Raw genomic sequence first — 20,505 nt, 5'->3', positions numbered from 1 at the left:
ATTTTCTTGAAACAATACTCAGTTATATGCCAGAAAGAATCCACTTCAGCAATTTCCCCCTGGAAAAATGCGTTTTTCCATATCGCTAAAAGCTCTAAATTAGCAACTTGCCTCCCCTACTCCTACCGACTACAAGAACGTTTTAAGCAAGTTTTGGCCTAAGTGACTCAAAATCGGCTTATCTTTAAAATAAAAACAAGAAACTATTGAGAACGTTTCTAGAGATATTTAGAAAATTTTTTGTGATATTAAAAAAATGTTTTGAGAATTTCCGCAAAGCTATTTAGGTGATTTAACGTGATATTTGCGGAAAGGCCTAAAGTCGACCAAAATAAACTTAAAATTACTCGGCTATAGGAAAATCAAAGACTGTTCTCCATGCTTTTATAAATTTCAGTTTGATAAGTTGGAATCCTGCCAAAATATCACCCTCGCCATAAATCTCAAAGTTGACCATCAGAAGAGAACCTCGCCGGGAAAAACTTCACAAACGTCGACTTTTGTAGCTGTGGAATATTACTGGGAAGATCAAAGCCTGGATGGAGCTCCAAAAACAGAACGAACAAGCTCTTCCTTTGAGTTCTACGCACCAAGTAAGTTAATAATTTATGATGATGGAATATCCTGGTTTTCTTGACATCATGTGATTCGGGTTTTTTTTTGCGAAGGCCACACAATAACACTTTCTAAAGGTACAGAATTACCAAGGAGGTATTAAATAGGCCGCAGATGGACAAGGATGGCCAAGATTTGGGAAGATAAAGACGGATTACAGAACGAACAAATTTGCAAAATTTAGTCTAATTAAAGAATGAGTTATAACGTGACATCATTGCTGTATCTACTCTCTTAAATGGACTCAGCGTTGTTATATGTTTCCATAACAACATTGTTTGATGGCCATGCTGACGCAAATTTTAAAGTTCTTAGTTGAATTTCAGTGAAAATTTAGTAAGTTAATCGGGCCAAAATTTCTTATTTATCATTTTGTTTTTGTAGCATGCTCCCGTTTTCGCCCCTTGGGGATGAAAGATGGCAAAATCAAGGAAAGTCAGCTGTCGAGTTCCTCTTACATGAAGACTGAACGAAACAAAAGTGGGAACTGTCCTCACTTTTCAAGACCAGGCTCTGTTGGTGTGTTTATGGGTGAAGACGGAATGCTTCATTATGACCGCAACAATTTTCTTCAAGTGGATTTCCGCACTAAGACTAAAGTTGAAATGGTAATAAAACTTAAGTTACTTTTGTAACTGTCCCGGGGGGGGGGGGGAGAAATAGGGTATCGATCTCGGCCATTTTGGTCTCAAACAGGGTATCAAATTTTTGGCAAGGTCATAAATAGTGTAGGGAAAATCATAGATTTAGTCTTAAACTGAGGGTAAGGGTTTTGGGAATCGAGTCTCACATCACCACCTGATTTTTCTGGGAGTACCCCCCCCCCCCGGGGGTGTAACTGTCAGTTTGTGCATCAAACCTAGACGCCCCAATATATTCCCGCAATATTTTATTTTGTGTTACCTTGGTGTGCTTTTGTCCGAGTGTCAAGTGTAAATATGCGTGTCGAGGTCTTTATTCTTGGCTATGAAAATATTTGATATTTGTTTGCGCTAACATTCAATTTTAGGTTTCTATCGAGGGATCAAATGGCAGTTGCGTGACCTCGTTCTTGGTACATTCTAGTAATGACAACGTAATGTGGATGGTGTACAAGGACAAAGCAAGCGGAAAACCAAAAGTAATCGTTAACTTTACTGAGTTTTCACACGCATTCTTTTTTCAACCAATTTTCCCCTGTCCGCCGAATTGATCAAAACAATTTCATAATTAGTTCGATTTGTATAGTGTGATCGTCCGGGTGAGTGTAGTTCTGAAAAGAACTGTTGTTGGTGACTGACGTTTCGACAACCTGAGCGGAAGTCATCTTCAAAGTCAAGTGAGAACAATTTGACTAACAATAGACGGATCGAAACCGACCAATGACTGATGACAAACTCCACACGAGTCTTTCAGCCAATACGATCATGGCTAAACTGACCAATCACGTTCAATGGACCAGACTAAAAACATCATCGACTGACAAACACTATTCACTTGTCCCTCAAGATGACTTCCGCTCAGGTTGTCGAAACGTCAGTCATCAACAACAGTTCTTTTCAGAACTACCCCGACACCCGGACGATCACACTATACGAACTACTGATACTCCTGGGTTCAAACCATTTACTAAATTTCATAATTATTCCTGGTTCGTTTGGTGTCGTTTTTTCTCCTTATAAAATTGTACGCTTTAACTTACATCTTTGAATTTGCCGCCATTGTATAATAATTTATCTTTTTTCGACGCAACCCCACAGCGTTAAAATTGAAAACAAATAAAAGTTCACTCCGTGTTTTACACTTAGGCCACATAAAACCCCAGACATTTTGGGACAAGTTCCAATGAATCACCGTGGCACGAATGCTTTTCCCCTCTGGAAACAACATATTATGTAGTTGGCTTTTAAAAATTCTCAACACCATATCTCTTAGGAATTTACATGTACAGCTAACAGCAAATTTCTGCCGGTGAAAGTATCCGCCATCAGTCCTCCAATCATCGGCCAGTATTTACGCATTAATCCGCGCTCTTGGAAGACACGCTTGTCGATGGCAATTGAATTATATGGATGTTATCTTGTGGATAACAGAAATGGTGAGCGACTTATACTTTATACCTGAATTGTTGAAGGTTTTCCGCATAGAATAGAAAAATATATGGCTTATTTTTCACCTAGGAATGTGCCATAAGAACTCACCAAAATTGCTTTACTACTTCATGGAAAAAATGTTACTTTAAAGGATGAAGAAATGTTCACAACAAGACCCAATATTGGGGCAATTTCTTTTGCAGACTTGGTCAAGTATTTGGCGTTTTATTAAATTTAATAGAGATGACTGACTCCATTTGAAAATAAGCCTTCAGTTGAAAGGAGCCGGCTCGGAGTGTAATTGTTATTAAATCAGTTACTTTCAAGAGCCTGATTATTTCACGTTTTATCACGTTTTTTTTCCCTTAATACAGTTCCTCGTCCCCTTGGAATGGAGTCTGGTGCCATCAAAGATTCCCAGATAAATGCATCGAGTGAAACGGAGAACGGGACTTGGGATCAGTCCCGTCTCAACTCGGGACCAGAAAAAGCATGGTGTGTTCAGGAGTCGGATAGTGTTAGGACATTAACTATCAATCTCACAAAACCGTACTACATTACTCAGGTAAGAGTTTCGACAGAAAAAGAACAACCCCTCTGGGAAAATAATGTAGGGTAAAAGGCAACGTACTAAATACGCTTAGAAAAAGGGGTGGGTGGGGAAGTGGGGGGGGGGGCGGTGGGGGAAGTGGTGGGTGAAAATGTAACTTGTGATGTGTGATTGAACCGTATTCTACAGGATGAACAATACTTTTTGCTACTCTCGGGCTACAAGTAAGAATTCGGCACCAGATCAAGTAGGTCCAAATGCATGTGGCGATTGTAGTGCTTGCTTATTAGAATAGGGGATCCATAAAAGAGAAGCCGTTTATGATTAAATCTAATGGGATCATTTGAGGATTAAAGAGGCTTAGCCAGCAGAGGGTTTACCCTCAGCTATTTTACCTAGACACGTTGATTAAGTTTGTTGTTGTTGTAGTTTGCTGTTGAAGCGTTACCCAAAGTTCAATATTCAGCTTTTAACATTTTGTGTTTAATAGATCTCAATGCAGGGAAAACTGTGTCACCCAGAAAATGAATGCGAGCCTCCCCCTGAATTTGTCTTCCTAGCATTTGATGGGAAAATCGTTCAAGAGCATGGAAAAAAAAAGGTATCTGAGAATGATATCTCAGACATTTTTTTTTTATACCTTAGAATAGTCTTTAATGTTTGCCACCTTGGCAAACATTACGCTCAATACCCAATTACTGTGCGTCCAAAGTTATGATGCTAATTATGCATGCTTGTAAAAAGGTTGTTCATTAAATTGAAACGGCTTTTTCAATTTTGGTTTTGTAGCGTTTCCAAGGAAACCAGGTAGACCACGTGATTACGCACACCTTGATCGTACCCAAGAAGGCTTCGACAGTGACCTTTGACCTCAGTGGCACGCAAGGAAGAAGATGCATGCGCGTGGAGGTGTATGGGAAGCCAGTCAAAGAAGAAGGTAGACAGTACTTTGTGAAATCTAGCAATAAGCTTTGTGTCCAGTTTTCGATAATATCTATCCCCGTGGTAGGTCATTGGTGATTCAGAGAGGGTGGGGGTCTCAAAAGCCAAAATTTTTAAGGGGAGGTGTGTGAAGCTGAATTAGAGATTTCGGAGGAGTGATAGTGTTCAAACCAAAAACTGTCCAGGAGCTTGAGGTATGCACAGTTTCTGTAACAATACAATTATCAACCAGAAACTGCTAAAATGTGTTAAACCAGTGGGTGAGAGGAAGGAAAAAAGAAGGGGTGGGGGTGGGGATAGGTATTTCCATGTATTAGCTATATGAGTAAATGTGCCGCGCAGGAGAGTATGGCTTTTAAGCTTTTTTCCAGAAAGATAGAGGACTTAAGATTTTGCTTAAACTGATGGTGCTGTATTGACATAATCAGCAACTTTTTACATGAGCTTTTGTTTTCACCTTTCAGAATTCCAAGCAGTAGTAAAGCGTGGCTTTCTCTGTGCACATGACGACAATGAGGAGCCGATTGTGTTTCTATGTTTTGGAGAATACAGTGAAGACGACGTGTAAGTGTTCATGTAAACATCTTTAAAAAGATATTCTCTTGTTCCAAGCAAAACCAAAGTAATCATTCCGGCCAATCACAAAGGACACAGTTAATCCAGTGAACCAATCAAAACTCGAAGCATGTTGCTGACGAAAACGAGCGCACGTGAGTCACGATTAGCTTCGTATTATTTCTGATTGGCTGAAAAAGTGGCGCGAGTTTTTCAAGCCAATAGGAAAGCGAGGTAATACAAAACCAATTACTTTTCCACACTCAGTGATAAGCGCTTTATAACCTTTTTAAACTTTTACAAAGGTCTTGCAAATTTTCGCTTCAAACACCTACATTCTTCGAAGCCATGAAAAGTAGAATCTTGGTGTGCAACATTGGAAAGGACACTTTTAATTATTACGTGATTGTGACTGATTGTAGATTACTACAGTTTCCCTTCGTTCTAATCTTAACAGGTTTCCAAGAAGCACATGTTTGGGGACCCAAAATGAAGGAAAATCTCACTTTGGTAAGATTACAACTAAAAGTGATCTCTAAACTTGTGCAGTTACGAAACCAAGAGTCATCAAAATAAAATTTCTCTATGGCAAGGAGATAAATACTATATCACACTGGTCTTAGGAATTTAGGGAATTATCACCCTTGGCTAATGCTGTTGATCAAAATTTCCTTGATTAAGATCGATCAGACTTCTCCTCGGAAAATTAATTTATACTCCATCGCAAAGGTCAAGAGAATGTGCTAAACGATCACCACTGAAAAATTGTCCTAACAATTTTCCGAACTGTTTTTGCAGTAAATATATAAAGGCAATTAAGGAGAAAATCTATGTTGATGACGAGGCTTTAAGGGTTGAAAAAGCAGTTTTAATTAGAATTCAAACCGTAACAAGTGCGCATACCAGTGGAACTTGATACAATGTTTTCTTTAATTTCGTCTAAGCTCTTGATCCAACCTTATTTACAATTCTGGCGTTTGATCCTGAAAATAAACGTCTATACGGTGTCAGCAAACGCCACCGTCTGTACATGGAAAGTGATGACGTATATGGCCGGCAGTGGCACGTGATATTGCCAGTTAAGTGGGGGAACATACGGGACAAGCCGGGAATGCAGTTTATTACAGAAGTTCCGTTTGTGCCAGAAACTCGATTTACTCGGCTTCCAGCTTCAGAAGTGACGGATACTGACGTCCAAGGCAATAGATGGGGAGGTCAGTCGCTAATACGGATAATTACAGGGATATATTTATGAATACTTCCATTGTACAACTATGTTCCGTGGTACAAAACTGATTGCGGACAACATATATAACCCGTCTGATTTGATAGCTGTTACCTGATTCCACAGAGAAGTAAAAAACAAACAAACAAACAAACAAACAAACGAAGTCACTTTTCCGGGTCCTGCTATTTATTCAAGTCACAGTAAAAGAAAATTAATACCTAACCCGATCAACTTGCATTTATTTTACTCGCAATTCCACATCGATTTTCACTGGAGCGGTATTCTTTTACCGCAGTGAGCGTGTTCTGGAAGTTGACAAAGGCTAAGAAAACAAATAATTTGTTTATTATATAATAATTATGTTCTATAATTAATGATGACGTAATTATCATAAATGAGAGGGAGAACCCATTCAAGAGCAACTTTTCTTCAACAGCGCGCGCAAATGACGCGTGTGGTCCATTAACACCAGACACGAGGGTACACTGAGCAATAGGTATTAAAACAGGACCTACTGATAATCAATCAGACTCGAGAGTCTTGTTACAGTTATGATTATCATCCCCACAGGATCTTCTCTGGGTCTTCACGTCTTTCCTCCTGCTGTAAACAAATGGCTGTTGGTTGGTTTGTGGAGGAATCACGGTGAGTAAAAATGCTAATCTTGTACCCAGTTGTCACTCATCTGACGTCTGACACTGAAAAATGAGCCTTCCACTTGGCCGTAGGTGATCTGGGTTCCATGAAAAAAATGCTAATTAATGTATAACGATTATATATCAAGTGGTTGGGTTAAAAAAGCGTGCTATAATTTCAGTGTTTCGAGGTTTCCTTGATTGGAAACAGAAGCAACCTTTTTCTTCCTGAGTGGTCTGAATTTTGCAATGTGAATCAATGAAATGTAGCGCTCACGGATTAGTTCTGGCAAATAATTTTTTTAAGCGTTCCATAAAAAACTTACCCTGGGTGCCAGAGGTTTTTCTTGCGCGGTTTCCGGTGTCGGTCATGTCTCTATTGTGACCCGCGCGAAAAACCCCTGGAACAGAGCGCGATTTCTTTGATAGCGCCGAGCCAATGACAAGGCAGTTTAAATCTATCTTGTCCAGAACCTGGACTAGAAAGCTGATAGGCTCCTAACGACCTCCAAAGAATTTTCTAATCTAACAGATACGGTAATTGGTTTCTAAGAATAGAGAACGTGAGCATGTGAAATGTCGCGAGTAAAGGTTGGTTTTCACTTGCACATAAACAAGCACAAACATAAGCACAAGCACTCGCAGAAGCAAGTGAGAACACCCACGACAAAGCATAAGCATAAGGACAAGAAGAACGAACATGGTTCGTTCTTCTTGTGCTTATGTTATGCTTATGTTATGTTTATGTTATGCTTATGTCGCAGTGCGAACGCGAGTGAAATAAACATAAGTACAAGCGTAAGGCGGTCAACCAATCATCGCTCACTTTGACCCATACCTCCTCGAGAAACTAACCACAAGCAAAATGGCGGATTCCAATCGATTTGACACCTCAGTAAATGCCGAGCTGTCAGTAGATGAACTTCTCTCCGAGGCGGTGAGACAATATCCGGTTTTGTATGAAAAAACAAGTAAAGATTTTCAAGACCGCAACAAAATGGAGCTAGCATGGCTAGACGTCGCACGGAAGACTGGTTTTCCCTCAGGTAATTATTGTTATTAAATTCTCAGCCTCGGATAATGCAATTCTAGCTTTCTGATTGGTTCACTGGATCTCGGTTACCAGCCATTATACCTGTGTTTGACCTTATATGGAAATGAAAGCGGCAAATGTCGCTCGGCATAAGCTTTTTCGCGTGAAGCGAAGTTTCGTCGACAAAAAAAATGGATGAAAAAAAGCACATTCGGTGAGCTATCTACACAGGAAATACAGGAAATTATGGACAATGCCGTCCCAGTAACAACAAAAAAGCCACAAAGTTCGATATAAGGTTATTTAACGGTACGTGTACGTTAAGTTTCCCTTAAAGTTGCAAAATTAAAATATCACCGGCGAGATTTTACGCATTCATGAAGATTATGTGACAAAAACAATGTTTACCTTAACAGAATGGCTTGCTAGTCCTGGTGGGACCAAATTTTCGAAACCGATATAAGAAAAGTCAAAAGAAGAACTGAATGTTCAGTTGAAGTGTTTTTACTCGTCTGCGAGGAAGAAAGATGACACGTATTGCAAAAGTTCATTGATTAAATCCATTAGAGCTGCCGGTTGATCATTTCCTTTGCACGCCGCCCCACAACAAACCGTTTTCCTTTATCTCTGACCTGGCAAATAAATTATTAGAGCATATGCATTTGTAAAAGGCCGCAGGAAAACAGGCATAATTGCCGGCGTAGTCTATAAGAAACCAGTTTCCAATGAGCAGACGAGGAAACTCTTCGACTAAGCAAGCTCGGATCGGCCGAGTGCAAAAATCCCGCACAGCTACAGAGGACGATCTAGTTTCATCTCAGTCTCTTTTTTGGCCGACGACGACGAGAGAATCAACGACAGCTAGCGCCAACAATTCTGTCCTTGCGAAAAACACCTCAAGGAGTTGAGTGTTTTGAGCTGAACCGAAGTAAGCCCGGTTCTTTACCAGCCACGAAAAATCACCAGGGTGGCCTCGGAGATTCTGAAGATGAATGTGACGCTAAGATAGTTTCTGTCCTTGACTCTAAATCTGGCCAACAATGAGCTCCACACATACAGCTCGAAATGCCAAGGCTTTCAAAGCAAGGGAATCCTGAAAGGGGTCTTGTCGAGAATAATTTTGGCACAACGTCTGTGTCACATTGCGATCAAAGTTTTCCGCGGCATTATTACAACGGCAATGTGCAAGTGCACAATTATTCGGCTCTTCTCCATGACTCGAACTTGAACGCTTTTCAAACTTTCTGACCAGGGTTATATCTCCTTCATTTGATAGACTTTCCTTGAATTCTACGTGATTGTAATTTCATTCAGCAAATTCGCTTGCTTCGCTTTCAAATTTTTCATTCAACTAATTTTACAAACGACGCGCATGTCATGTGATTTCCCACTTGTTGTTGTTTTTGTCACATCGACTTCCGGTCATTTTGTAAAATTAAAATCCAATAAAATTAAGCTATATTTCCAAGAATACAAAAGCACCGAATTTAATAAAACAATTATTCCATTCGCGCTTGTTGGATATGAGATTGGTTATAGCCAACTCGGCCCTACGGGCCTCGTTGGCTATTTACCATCTCATATCCAACGCGCGCTCATGGAATAATTGTTAATTATCTGACATCATTTATAGGCTTTCGTTTACAAATGTAAGCTTAACAAGGTTTACCTCATGAAGCTTTTTCATGGAATTCATAGTCCCCGCGTCCACTTTATTTTGATTTTAACGTAACACAAAACAACGCAAAGAGAAAGATTTCATCCTCATCCGCCATCTTGATTGTAGTTTAGGAAAGCTGGTATCGAGGAATTTTGTTAATACTGCGCCTGCGTGTGCTCTTGTGCTTATATTCTGGTGTTCTCACTTGTTTCGTAATTTCTTATGCTTGTGCTTATGCCCTAGTGAAACCAAGCCTTAATGCGTTGCCTAGTTCCTAGGCCTCAATATTTCGCCGCGGTCAATCATTTCGGGTCACGTGGTCTGGGGCGAAAAGTGTGGCTTAGACAAACACCCGCAAATTGAGACAATTTGTCTCAATTTATGAGCCGATTTCGTGCCGCGGAAGGACAGTGACTGCTAGAGAAAAGCAATTTAAACTCTTCGCTTTAGCTTTAATCTTAACTGGCCATGGTCAAGTCAAACGGCTCATTTGGATCCAAACGGATATTATCGAGTCAGAAACATCGCGCTTTCCAACCACAGGCAAATACTGACTACTCAAAATATTTAAGTTTCTATTACATGTAACTGTAGCCCTTGATCAAAGAAAACAAAAATATACCAAATTTCTTAAATTTCGGGTTCAAGAGTAAGCTAGAGTAGCTTTCGAAGTTAATTATTTAACAAAAGTTTGACCGCTATGTATTAAACAAGAATTCGCTCGCAGCGCTGTCTTGTAACCAACAAGTTTTGAGGTAAGAAATTACCTTGCGAAATTAAACTTAACCTTGCATGTAATTTCAATACGAACCACTTAACCACAGGCTCATTTACTAAACAATGACGTACTACAGCAACCTGTTCTGGAATTCTCATTAATATACATGTAAGGAGATGAAAAACAACAAGGCAAGTCGTCCTGGCCTTGGACTTTGCACTCAGATCACAAGGCAGGGGCACAATTATTATTTCATCATGACAAGCGCTACTAGAGCTGAACTCCTTGAAACACAGATATTTCAACAGACTTGTAAAGTCGAATTCGCAGAGGAGCGAAATATTCTTCCCGGTTTCGGTTGAAAAGAGTCGGAACTATTAAAACATCCTGCAGTTGAGCAGAATTTATCGATCACAACCTGTTAGCTTTCGAAACCTGATAAAATTGGTCGTTTAGGCTTCTAGTTGAGGTGCATGCCAAATAAAAACGTTTGTATGACAAGCATAATAATAGTTCTAACCATAAATTCTAAGCAAGTTGCTCTTCTGTACCAAACTGCAGCAAACTTGCCAGAAGATACAGTTTCTGATCCCATTCCTGCGAGTTGCAATAATCAGCATCTTCACCGACTGAGAACTACTGAGTTATTTGGTGAGAATGATAGAAGTTGTCCGGATAGCAAAGTCGATCAAGTAAATGAGCCCCTTGGGTTTCCTGCTGTACATAAAAGTTTACGAAAGACGACGACTATGAATCCCTGAAGTTCAGCCAAAATCAACAACAAGCATCCAAACGCATGCGCATTCTGTTATTGTCTAGGCGTCAGTCTAGGCTACTCCGGGTATTCGTCTGCCATACGTCACTGAAATCAATCTGACCGAAATTTAATAGAATGTCTCTATTCAAATAAAAATAGTCCATTAAAAATTGCGGGCAGCGCTTATTTAAACATTTCTTCACAAGATTTAGCACTTGCAACTCCCGTCTAAGCCCCAGCGTATCATATTTAAGGTGTGCTAGCGCATTATCACTGCTGTCGCGGTTTGCATGAAAATCCTTGCCGCGCGTCTTTGTAACTTCTCTATATTATCAGCATTCGTACGTCCACAACAGTTCCAAACGGTATCGCAGTAATCAATAACAGGAGGAATAAATGATTTGTAAATCATAGTAGCAGTGTACATACTAATGCTCCTCCTGGTGCGGCCAAGAATTCCTATTCTCTTACTAATGCACGTTCCATGAAAGCGACTCATCCAAAATTTCTCCTAAGTACTTATACTCAGCAACCCGTGTTAGCTCCTTGCCATCGATATTTACAAAACAATCAGCAGTTGCTAACCTAGAACCAGTGCCAATTAAAACACATTCTGTTCTGCCCTGGTGAATAACAAGACTATTGTCTACGAGCCAGACATTAACCTTGGCGAGTTCACTGGTAAGAGTACTACTGAATTCTTGGGCATTATATACTAGCGGTGAAATACATGACTGTATCGTCAGCGCACATCAGAATCTGGCATCGTTTTAGAACTATAGGCAGATCGTTGACGAACAGGACAAAGAGGAAAGGACCCAGAATTGACCCTCGTGGGACACCGACGTAATAGGACATGGAGCAGAGATTTTCTTACCAAAATTCACGAGCTGTTTACGGTCTGTCAGGCAGTTTCGGAACCAGCCTAACTCAATGTCCTTAAGTCCATATGACATCTAGTTTGCTAATAAGTATTTCGTGATCAACGGAGTCAAATGCCTTTCGCAAGTCAATAAATACTGCCTCAGTGAGCAATCCATGGTGCATGCAACGCCAGATGCAGTCTGAAAAGATAACAGCGGTAATTTAAAATTTGGTATTAATCGATTATCCTTTTGATCAGCCCTTCTTTTTTCAAAAGCAACACTACCGAGAGCCTGCTTAAGGCGTACAGCGGCTGAAGCGAAAATTTATTGAAACCATTAGCAATTTTCTTTCCATCACTGCAAAGCTCGCCATCAATATGGATATTTTTGAAACCGGCAGAGCTCTTTTCCCCGGGAATGATCTTCATTGTTCTCCAGAAAGCTTTGGTGTCATCTTTATGGTTATCAATTAATTTCTTGTTGTATGTTTGCTTCGCCTTCTTTACTGAGTTCGTCACATGATTTCGCATTGCTTTATAAGCAAACCAGTCTTCGTCACGGGATGATTTCAGTGCTTTTTTTTAAAAAGTAGTTACGCTGACGAACCTACAGTACAAACTATTTTCAACGACTGACTCTGGGAAACTGGTACACTAACCTAGAACAAACGCCTTTTAACAGATGTCAACAACTACCGGCGCCTTACAAACGACTTATCCACGACGGAAACGAAACGTATTAAACCGACAAACGGACTTCTAACAGACCGACTTAATTTGACTAACAATAGAAGGACCAAAAACCGACCGATTTGACTAACAATAGATGGATTGAAACCGACCGATGACTGATGACAAACTTTACACGAGTCTTTCAGTCAATACCATCGTGGCTAAACTGACCAATCACGTTTAACGGACCAGACTTATAACAACATCGAATGACAAACACTATTCACCTGACTCTGAAGATGACTTCCGCTCAGGTTGTCGAAACGTCAGTCACCAACAACAGTTCTTTTCAGAACTACCCTCACCCAGACCGTATCACACTATGTGAACTACTGATACTCCTGGCATTACTGACTGACTGACTGACTCACTGACTTACTGACTTACTGACCTACTAACCTACTGACTGACTGACTTACTGACTTACTGACTGACTGGCTGACTGACTGACTGACAGACCTACTGACTTCCTTCCTTTATTCCTTCCTCCCTCCCTCTCTCCCATCCTTCCTTACTTACTTCCTTACATGCTAACTCACTCACTCACTCACTCACTCACTCACGCACACACTCACTCACTTTCTGACTTACATACCAACTCAGTTAGTTACTTATTAAGTTGCATTTGTGAAGACGTGACTATTATTTTTTTTCACCCTGTTCAGATATTAGCCCTTGTCACAGCAGTCCTTGTCTAAACGGAGGAACTTGCAATGTAGACAGCGATGGATATAGCTGTGACTGTTTGCCATTTCATTATGGTCGCCACTGTGACGGTGAGCTTAAAACCAGACATTGTACCTTGACCTGAGCATGTGTTAATTCGGACGTGTGACATATTACTATATGGCGAGCTCCGTGAGCTGGCCAGATGAACAGAATTCTGCGCTGTGATTGGCTACCTGGCCGGCAAGATGGCGCTCTATTGCCCGCTCGGGATTACCCGCGCGCTGTGTCCTGCAAGAAAATAGTGTTCTTTTTCCCTATAATAAATCCTTTATTGACCAAGTTTGTTTGGTCAAGATGGCTGGATATTGGCCAATATCCAGCATCTTACCCTCACGCATGGTCAATAACCTATATATATTCAGGATACTTTCTTAGGGACTGAACGTAAAAGATACCCTTACTGATCGAGTAGAAAATTTAAATGTCACTTGTCAAATTGATTCTCTTTGATAAAAACTATTCCTGTTTTTCCAGAACCTTTAGATATGTTCTCATTAGATTAAGTTGAATTACTTTTTTCATTTACCACAGCTAGTTTATGGGCTTCAAAAATTTTGAACAAGAACATCAGCCACTTGACCAATTTAAGTAAGTGGTTAAATCCCGTCAGGCAAAGTAAGTCTCTTTGGAAGCGTTGCTGGCTTGCATCAGTGGATGGCTGGGCTAGCACTACTTTTCATTCATTATGCGACCACAAAGGACCAACAGTGACAATTATCCGTGTAGGGAAGTACATCTTTGGGGGATATACGGGGGCATCGTGGGGTGAGTAGCATTCAATTTAATTCAGATTTAGATTCCCTCTCTAATTATGATTTATTAGCTCTCCGAGCCCATCACCTCGCATCTTCTTAATCGGTAATTCAAAAAAAATTCAAGTATTATAAGATGAACTTAATTGCCCTCATTTGCATTTAAGTGTGGACACGTCACAAGCGAAAGCTCGATATAAATTGATATCAAACGTACATGATTCGCCATCAATCGTCGAACGTTTGGCAGACCATGCAAGTTACGCGATCATTCCGGCGGGAAGTCAGTCCTTTAAACCAGACGAAGTGGAAGTCTTCTATGAAACAAACTACAAATAAAAAGCTTTAACATCTGCAGCAGGAGCGTAACCAGCTTTTGAAGAGTTGTAAGCCTAGCATGGGGCTCGCATCCAGAAATATGTAAAAACGCAGCTTGTTGACTTGAAGTATTTTGTACAGACATGTATCTCGGCTCTCATGGAAATCGAAAGTGTGGCAACTCTTGCTTTCTCAAAGGGTATCGAGCCACGTGAAAATAAGTTAAGTTGAGGCAGGAGCCATAATCGAGGACGGAGACCGTAAATCTTGGGATCCGCGCGCGCCTATGATATGGGACAATTTTTCTATTTTTAGAACAAATGGCGCATCCTGACGTCATATATCCGCGCGGATCCACGCACGTGTCTGGGGCTCTCGCGTGAATGTTGTCATGTTGAGTGATTAAATGGTGAGAGCTGCGAGATTCTCATGCAGATTTTTCACAGCGATGGCAGGGAATAAGGAAGGGAATAAGAACCAGGACTCTTATATGTAGTTTTATGCTCTAAGCTAATGGAAAAGGTGACTTTTTTTTCGCGTTGTGAATGAATAATATCTGCTCGCGCTAGTTGTACGCGTAAGTTTTTGCGTTTGTTCTGTGAAGAAAAGTTATGTAAGAAAATTCTTTACTCTGGTATCGAGTTGATTTATGAGTTTCCCAAAAAATGCTTAATCATAATCCAACCCTGTTTTAGATAGTTTCTTATGGTTTCTGTTTCTTTGGTGAGTTTGCAAAAGTTTTTGAAAGGAAAGTCTGACGCGTACATTCAGTAGCTCATTTGCATAGTGCAGCGCGTGCTCTTTCAAGTCCGAGTCGGTGTTTTCAATTGTCAACAAACCTTGACAAAGATTTATTTCGAGGTCTTTTGTGCTGAGTTGCTGCAGCAATTTTCACCAAAGCCAAAAGGTTACTAATATCATGTGTGTTTCTTTGACATAGTGAAATTTTACACGGCAAAAATAAAACAAACAAGGAGTTTTGATAACTCAACCAAAAAAAATCAAAATCGTTATTCGAGTTGATTAAAGAAAGCGTCATCGTAATTTTGCTGATTATTTCTGCTGTATTCAGATATTTTCAGTTAATAATGGTAATTGAACTGAGTGGAGTGCAATTTGGTCTGAAATCATACGCGTGATTTCAAAATCGAACGAGCGCGCAGCGCGAGTTCGATTTGAAATCACAAGTATGATTTCAGACCAAAATTGCATGACACGAAGTTCAATTGCCACTTTATTAGATCCATTTTGAAATCGCACAATTTTATCGCCTTAATTTTTAGATTTTTGGTGTATTGTTCTAGTAGCCGGTTTGTTAAAAAAAAAAAAAGCGGAACCGGAAACGCCTTTACGTCTCAGTTAGTATGCGAAATGATGTCATGTGACGAAAACTCATCCGAGCATGACAAAGAAACAAGCGGTTTTGAAGTGAGAACGAAAATAGTCTACCTCAGGTATAAAAGTTCAATTCTCGTCGCCTGAATCAATGATGGAAGGTCTTTCTTTCTTCTGTGGTTTAGGCTGAGACTTTTCATTGTCTTTGGAGAAGGAATTTGAAGGTGCATCCTGCGTAATTCTGCGATGGATTTCTTTTGAGTTGTGAAACTCGAGTGCACGATGCCCAGTGGATGGTACGTTTTTTTTTCTTTCATACCGTTTAATGGCATGATTTTAAGGGAGTCCAGCTCGTTATCATCTCCGTTTCTTTTTGTGACCTCGGCGAAGGACTCAATACTCAGGACCTTGTCAAGTTCTTGCGGCGCCATTTGTTTCAAGATATTTCCAAGATGGCGGGACTAGCACCAGCTTCATAAGACGTTCATTCATTCATTGTTTTGTGGAGCGGGGCGCATTTTGACTATGTTTATTCACAGCGACAGAGTTGAGCTCTTTTGTTGCTTCGTTTGAAACCTGGAAACATCTAACTTCTTGAGATGGCCCTGAATTTGTTGTTGTGTGGTTTGCGTTTGTTTATGTTTTACTGGACTCGGTATCATACGGATTTTGAGCAGACGTTGAAGAAAAATCGCCAAAATATTCGTCAAAATGGACACTGAAAGTTGGAAACTTCCATTAAAGTAGGTGTTCAGCCTGAAGGAGCTCATAATCGTCATTTAGAAACTGTAATTAATTACATTCGTCAATTTTTTTGGAAAAAAAACAACAGTAACAACAAAGTTTTGGCAATAGTAGTTGCTAAATTTTCCACGCAATGGCTTTTTGCCTCTCATTTTCCTGAAATTTTATTGTTTACTTTAAACTAATTTTGAAATCTGATTGGTTGTTTTGTTTTACTGTGCCATTCTCAATGGCTGAGAAAAAGATGCGATTTAGAGTAAAAAATAGTGCGATTCGTGAATAAATCGCACCATTGAGAGCCAATCAGATTGCAAGGATAACCAGTGATTTCAAAATGGATTTAATAAAGCTTTTAATATGTTCTCAAACATTTATCAACCTTAAACATATTTAAAAACTAGAGATATTATATGAGTTCGATGTACGTTTTCACAAAAGTGGGGAAGTCCAATTTGTCATGTTTTACTGACTGTACAAAACACGCATCGGCGGGCGCTCTTATTCATCGACAACAGACAATTTATTGGATTTTTACACAAACAAAACTGAGCAGCATCTACCGACATAAACTTTATTGTCGCTTATTGGGCCTTGATAAAACATCAAGCGTTGCTTACAATTCAGGCGAAACTCAAACTTGGAATTATTTTTTTTGGTTTACTTTTCGGTCGAGATAGACTCTGGCGAAATCCTCGCAAGCCTGTGGCAAGAGGAGGAAAACTTTGAAGTCCTGAAACGCTGCTATATCCAAATATACCCAACTAGTTTTCTGCTGTGTTTTGGAAAAGCTGTTAATCTTCAACATATGTGAAACTTAGAGTGGAGTAATGTACAGCTCATGTAAAAGAAGCGTCCGTCGGAACACAACTTGGTCAGCGATATATATCTAAGCTTAAAGCGGAACATACCTAAATTCGACACTGTCTCACTTCACTCAAACTGGAGCACCTTACGACGAAGATACTTAAGCAAAATTCCAACAGACGTAAACGCGTTGAGTTGTGGGCCAAAAACATGAAAAATTTCGGGAATTTCGGACGCCATTTCCCCCGCGCGACATCCGCAAAAATCCTTGCAGCATGTACGCGCGTGTGCCGCAGGCGATGGCGCAATTTGTTCTAAAAATAGAATTATTGTCCCATATCATGGGGACAACCCCAATACTAGAAATGGCGCGCGCTTACGGTCTCCGTCCCCGATTATGGCTCCTGGTTGAGGTTATATTTTTCTATACATAGCAGCTCTTTAATCAATTAAACTGAAGGCATGTATATTCCATGCAGCCGTAGGACACAACGATGTGAAAGTAGAAAATAGTAAAGTTGAGACTGAAAAGAAGAAATTATACCTTTCTATGGACACTCGTTACCTTCATGGAGCCAGAATTTGTACTTTGTATATGTGCGCAATAGAGCTTCATGTAATAAATCGTCGAAGGGAATTGAATGAACCAGTCTTCAAAAGAATAAAACTCGACGAAGGAAAGTTTTTTCAGGACAGAGTAGAGGATCTGGATGAAGTTAAATCGAATGCATGACTAGGTTTGATCTAAACAAATCTTAACTCACGAACGCACAGGGTATGGGTACCATACTACTTCAACCTCTATATTCAGAGCGGAAGAACGTACTGCACAGCTTTCTGCGCATCCCTAACCCCACTTGCGGGCTCAGGTAATAACGCGGGCTGCAATTGTGGAAAGACCAGTGGACTGATAGTAAGGGACGGACTACTGGAGAAGTGAAGGGGGCGCAATTTTGGCTCGCATGAATCTTTTTCTCCAGTTGACAGTTCAAGATATTTTTTTTCAATTGTAACCCTTTACACGAATTTTTTGAAATCTGCTTCTTACCATATTTGCTTGCCTATGGCGCGCGTTTGCTCTGGGCCTCTATGCGGTGATCTTCCCTCGCTTGGTGGGACGGTCCAGAGGAAGCGACCCCAAAATGTTGACGTTGACGCCTGCACCTAGGTCTTGAGGGATTCTTTGCAACTGAGCGCTTGCTGTGACTCAGTTCTCCATAAAGCAGCCGTTTGGGCAGTCGACTGTCTGGCATCCAGACAACATGGCCAGCCCATTTCGCTTGTGCATTCTGTAAGAGGTTGTGTGCACAGGATGCTGGTCCGTTACAGGACCTCTGTGTTTAAAATTTTATCCAGCCACCTGATGTGGAGGAGTCTACGGAGACAGCTCAACGGAAAGTTGTTAAGCTATTGGGCGTGTATTTTGAATAAATGAAAGGGTTAATGCAACAGCTTTTCCAAAATGTACACCCAGTGGGAGAGGAGGAAGCGATTAGAAATCATTTTAGTATTTGATGTATACTGTTAATTTTTGTATACTTATTTATTGTACAATTTTTGTAAATGTTTTATAACAAATACCGAGCAATCAAAGAAAGGGAATTTGAGTGAGTTATGTTGCTTTTATCTTGCCTGACAAGTCACTCACGTCCTATTTAAATTTGAGAAATAATTAAAATATATCAGAAGTTGTGAATAGTTGAGATAGAAGATTTGACAAAAGTATGAAGCTCAAAACAAACACAGTGGCTTCATATAAATGCGATCCAGTGACAAACACTGAAAAAATTGTCAACATTTTTAACACCTTGGCTGAGTTATAATTAGACTGGTTTGATACCAAAATGCGACCCTTCTGCATGAATTTATTTTCCGTGGGTTTCTTTTTCACGAATTTTTCTCCTGCCATTTCCCCTTGCTCGAATCATTTTTTTCCGTCCATTTCTTTCCCCACCAAAACTCGCACATGCTTATTACCTTTCTCCGCTCTGACACCCCTATATATATCGTGGGGAAGGGAGAGTTCAGGGATTTAATTGGACTAGTTGGGAAGCAGCGCGAAAGAGGCGGCAGTAATAAAAAAGTGGTCGGGGGGGGGGGTGTATTCTCTACAGTAGCCACACAACGAAAAAACCAATACGACCGTTGTTGATCTTCTCAAACTGTCTTGAAAGATTAAATTTGGCATTTACCGAAGATTTCTCTCTCTTTTTCGAAACTTTTCACTTATGTGGAACTACCTATGCTTTTTCGTCAGCAACAGAATTTTTTTTTTGAGGCAATGCAACGAACGTAACAGTTCTTTCCATTGTGTATTTCAAATCAGGTTACACTTGTTCACATCAATACGATTCAGCAGCCTTTCTCTTCTCATTGGTTAACAAGCCTGGTTTGCAGCCACTGAAGCTAGATCAAACAGGATTGTATAGTTCTTTCAAAGCGGATTCCATCTACAGCTGCTCTAACTATGGACCATCATTTGGAGGAGGAAAGGATATTTACATTGCCAACAACGCCGCATCAAGCACCAGCTCATACTCAAACCTTGGATGGACCTACAGCCCGCCACCTGGCAACAGCTATGGATCCCCCTTTACACAATCATTCCTGGCGGGTAGTTACTACTTCCGACCTGACGAAGTCGAAGTCTTCTATGAAACTACCTGAAGAAATCGCGGAGCTTGGAGTCTTAGTTTTACACACCCTGTTCAGTAAAATTAAACCTTTGCAATTATATAAGGGTATACACAAACTGTTGGTTAATTAAAGAATATAATCTGAAAATATAATCTGAAAATTCCAATATCACAGATGATATGTCAATCAATAGGTTAGTACAAAATCGAGTAGTCACGTATCCTTAGTCTAAGACAAACAGTTTTCTTCAAGCTTACTTCTTTGGAAATTACCAAATTACAAAATTAATGGTAATTACCATGGTTACGTGTTATAACAAGCTATAACGTTAGCCGAGCTAATGACTTCTACAAGAAATTCTCCTTTTAGTCTTTCACGTAAGTCACGAAAACGCGCCGATAGGAGTAATGTTTGTCTTTAGAATTCCTTTCGTATGTTTTGATTAATACCTATATTGTTTATCCACCAATCGGATAAAAGAAGATAACACGTGTGTGTATCCAGAGTAAAACCTTAGCTGCCGAATGAAAAAATTTAACGTTAATTAATAAATTATTAATCTTGTTGCTGAGTTGCAACTTCCACGAAAATCTACCAGGATAGGTCAAAAGTCACAGGAATCCACCTGCTTCTGATTTCTTATTTTATTCAAGTTAAGTGGATTTAGAAAACGTAGATTGAGAAGGGATTTTTTTGTTCGTAGTAATTAAGATCTTTTGCCAAGAATCTCTTGCAAAGAATCAGAGTCCCATCCGTGGAAAATCGAAGAATCCAACACATGCTATTGACAATAAACACTTAATTGTATGTCAGACAAAGCTCCA

General features: G+C 40.0%; 1 protein-coding gene across 1 annotated transcript; it reads left to right on the top strand.

Annotated features, from left to right (window-relative positions):
• Positions 1-991: 991 nt before the first annotated feature.
• On the top strand, positions 992-20,214 carry LOC149105745 (uncharacterized). The gene is made up of 13 exons (XM_089270770.1): positions 992-1,223; positions 1,625-1,735; positions 2,530-2,692; positions 3,062-3,252; positions 3,728-3,838; positions 4,027-4,174; positions 4,644-4,743; positions 5,192-5,244; positions 5,679-5,948; positions 6,533-6,607; positions 13,028-13,138; positions 13,623-13,856; positions 19,371-20,214. Exons 1-13 carry the CDS (start codon positions 1,026-1,028, stop codon positions 19,709-19,711), a joined length of 2,106 nt encoding a protein of 701 aa, XP_089126896.1. The 5' UTR covers positions 992-1,025; the 3' UTR covers positions 19,712-20,214.
• Positions 20,215-20,505: the final 291 nt, after the last annotated feature.

This window comes from Orbicella faveolata, unplaced genomic scaffold, assembly GCF_042242905.1.
Source record: "Orbicella faveolata isolate gen_17 unplaced genomic scaffold, um_ofav_v1 contig_34, whole genome shotgun sequence".
NCBI lineage: Eukaryota > Metazoa > Cnidaria > Anthozoa > Scleractinia > Merulinidae > Orbicella > Orbicella faveolata.
The sequence above is the reverse complement of the archived record's forward strand: the minus strand, read 5'-3'. Positions and strand labels throughout refer to the sequence as shown.

What these genes read in the sequence shown, in the direction of transcription:
- LOC149105745 (XM_089270770.1), top strand. Translation starts at nt 1,026, where the DNA reads ATGAAAGATGGCAAAATCAAGGAAAGTCAGCTGTCGAGTTCCTCTTAC. An exon ending in GAATACAGTGAAGACGACGT is followed by an intron (nt 4,744 to 5,191) that starts GTAAGTGTTCAT and finishes TAATCTTAACAG; the next exon opens with GTTTCCAAGAAGCACATGTT. An exon ending in ATATACGGGGGCATCGTGGG is followed by an intron (nt 13,857 to 19,370) that starts GTGAGTAGCATT and finishes ATTTCAAATCAG; the next exon opens with GTTACACTTGTTCACATCAA.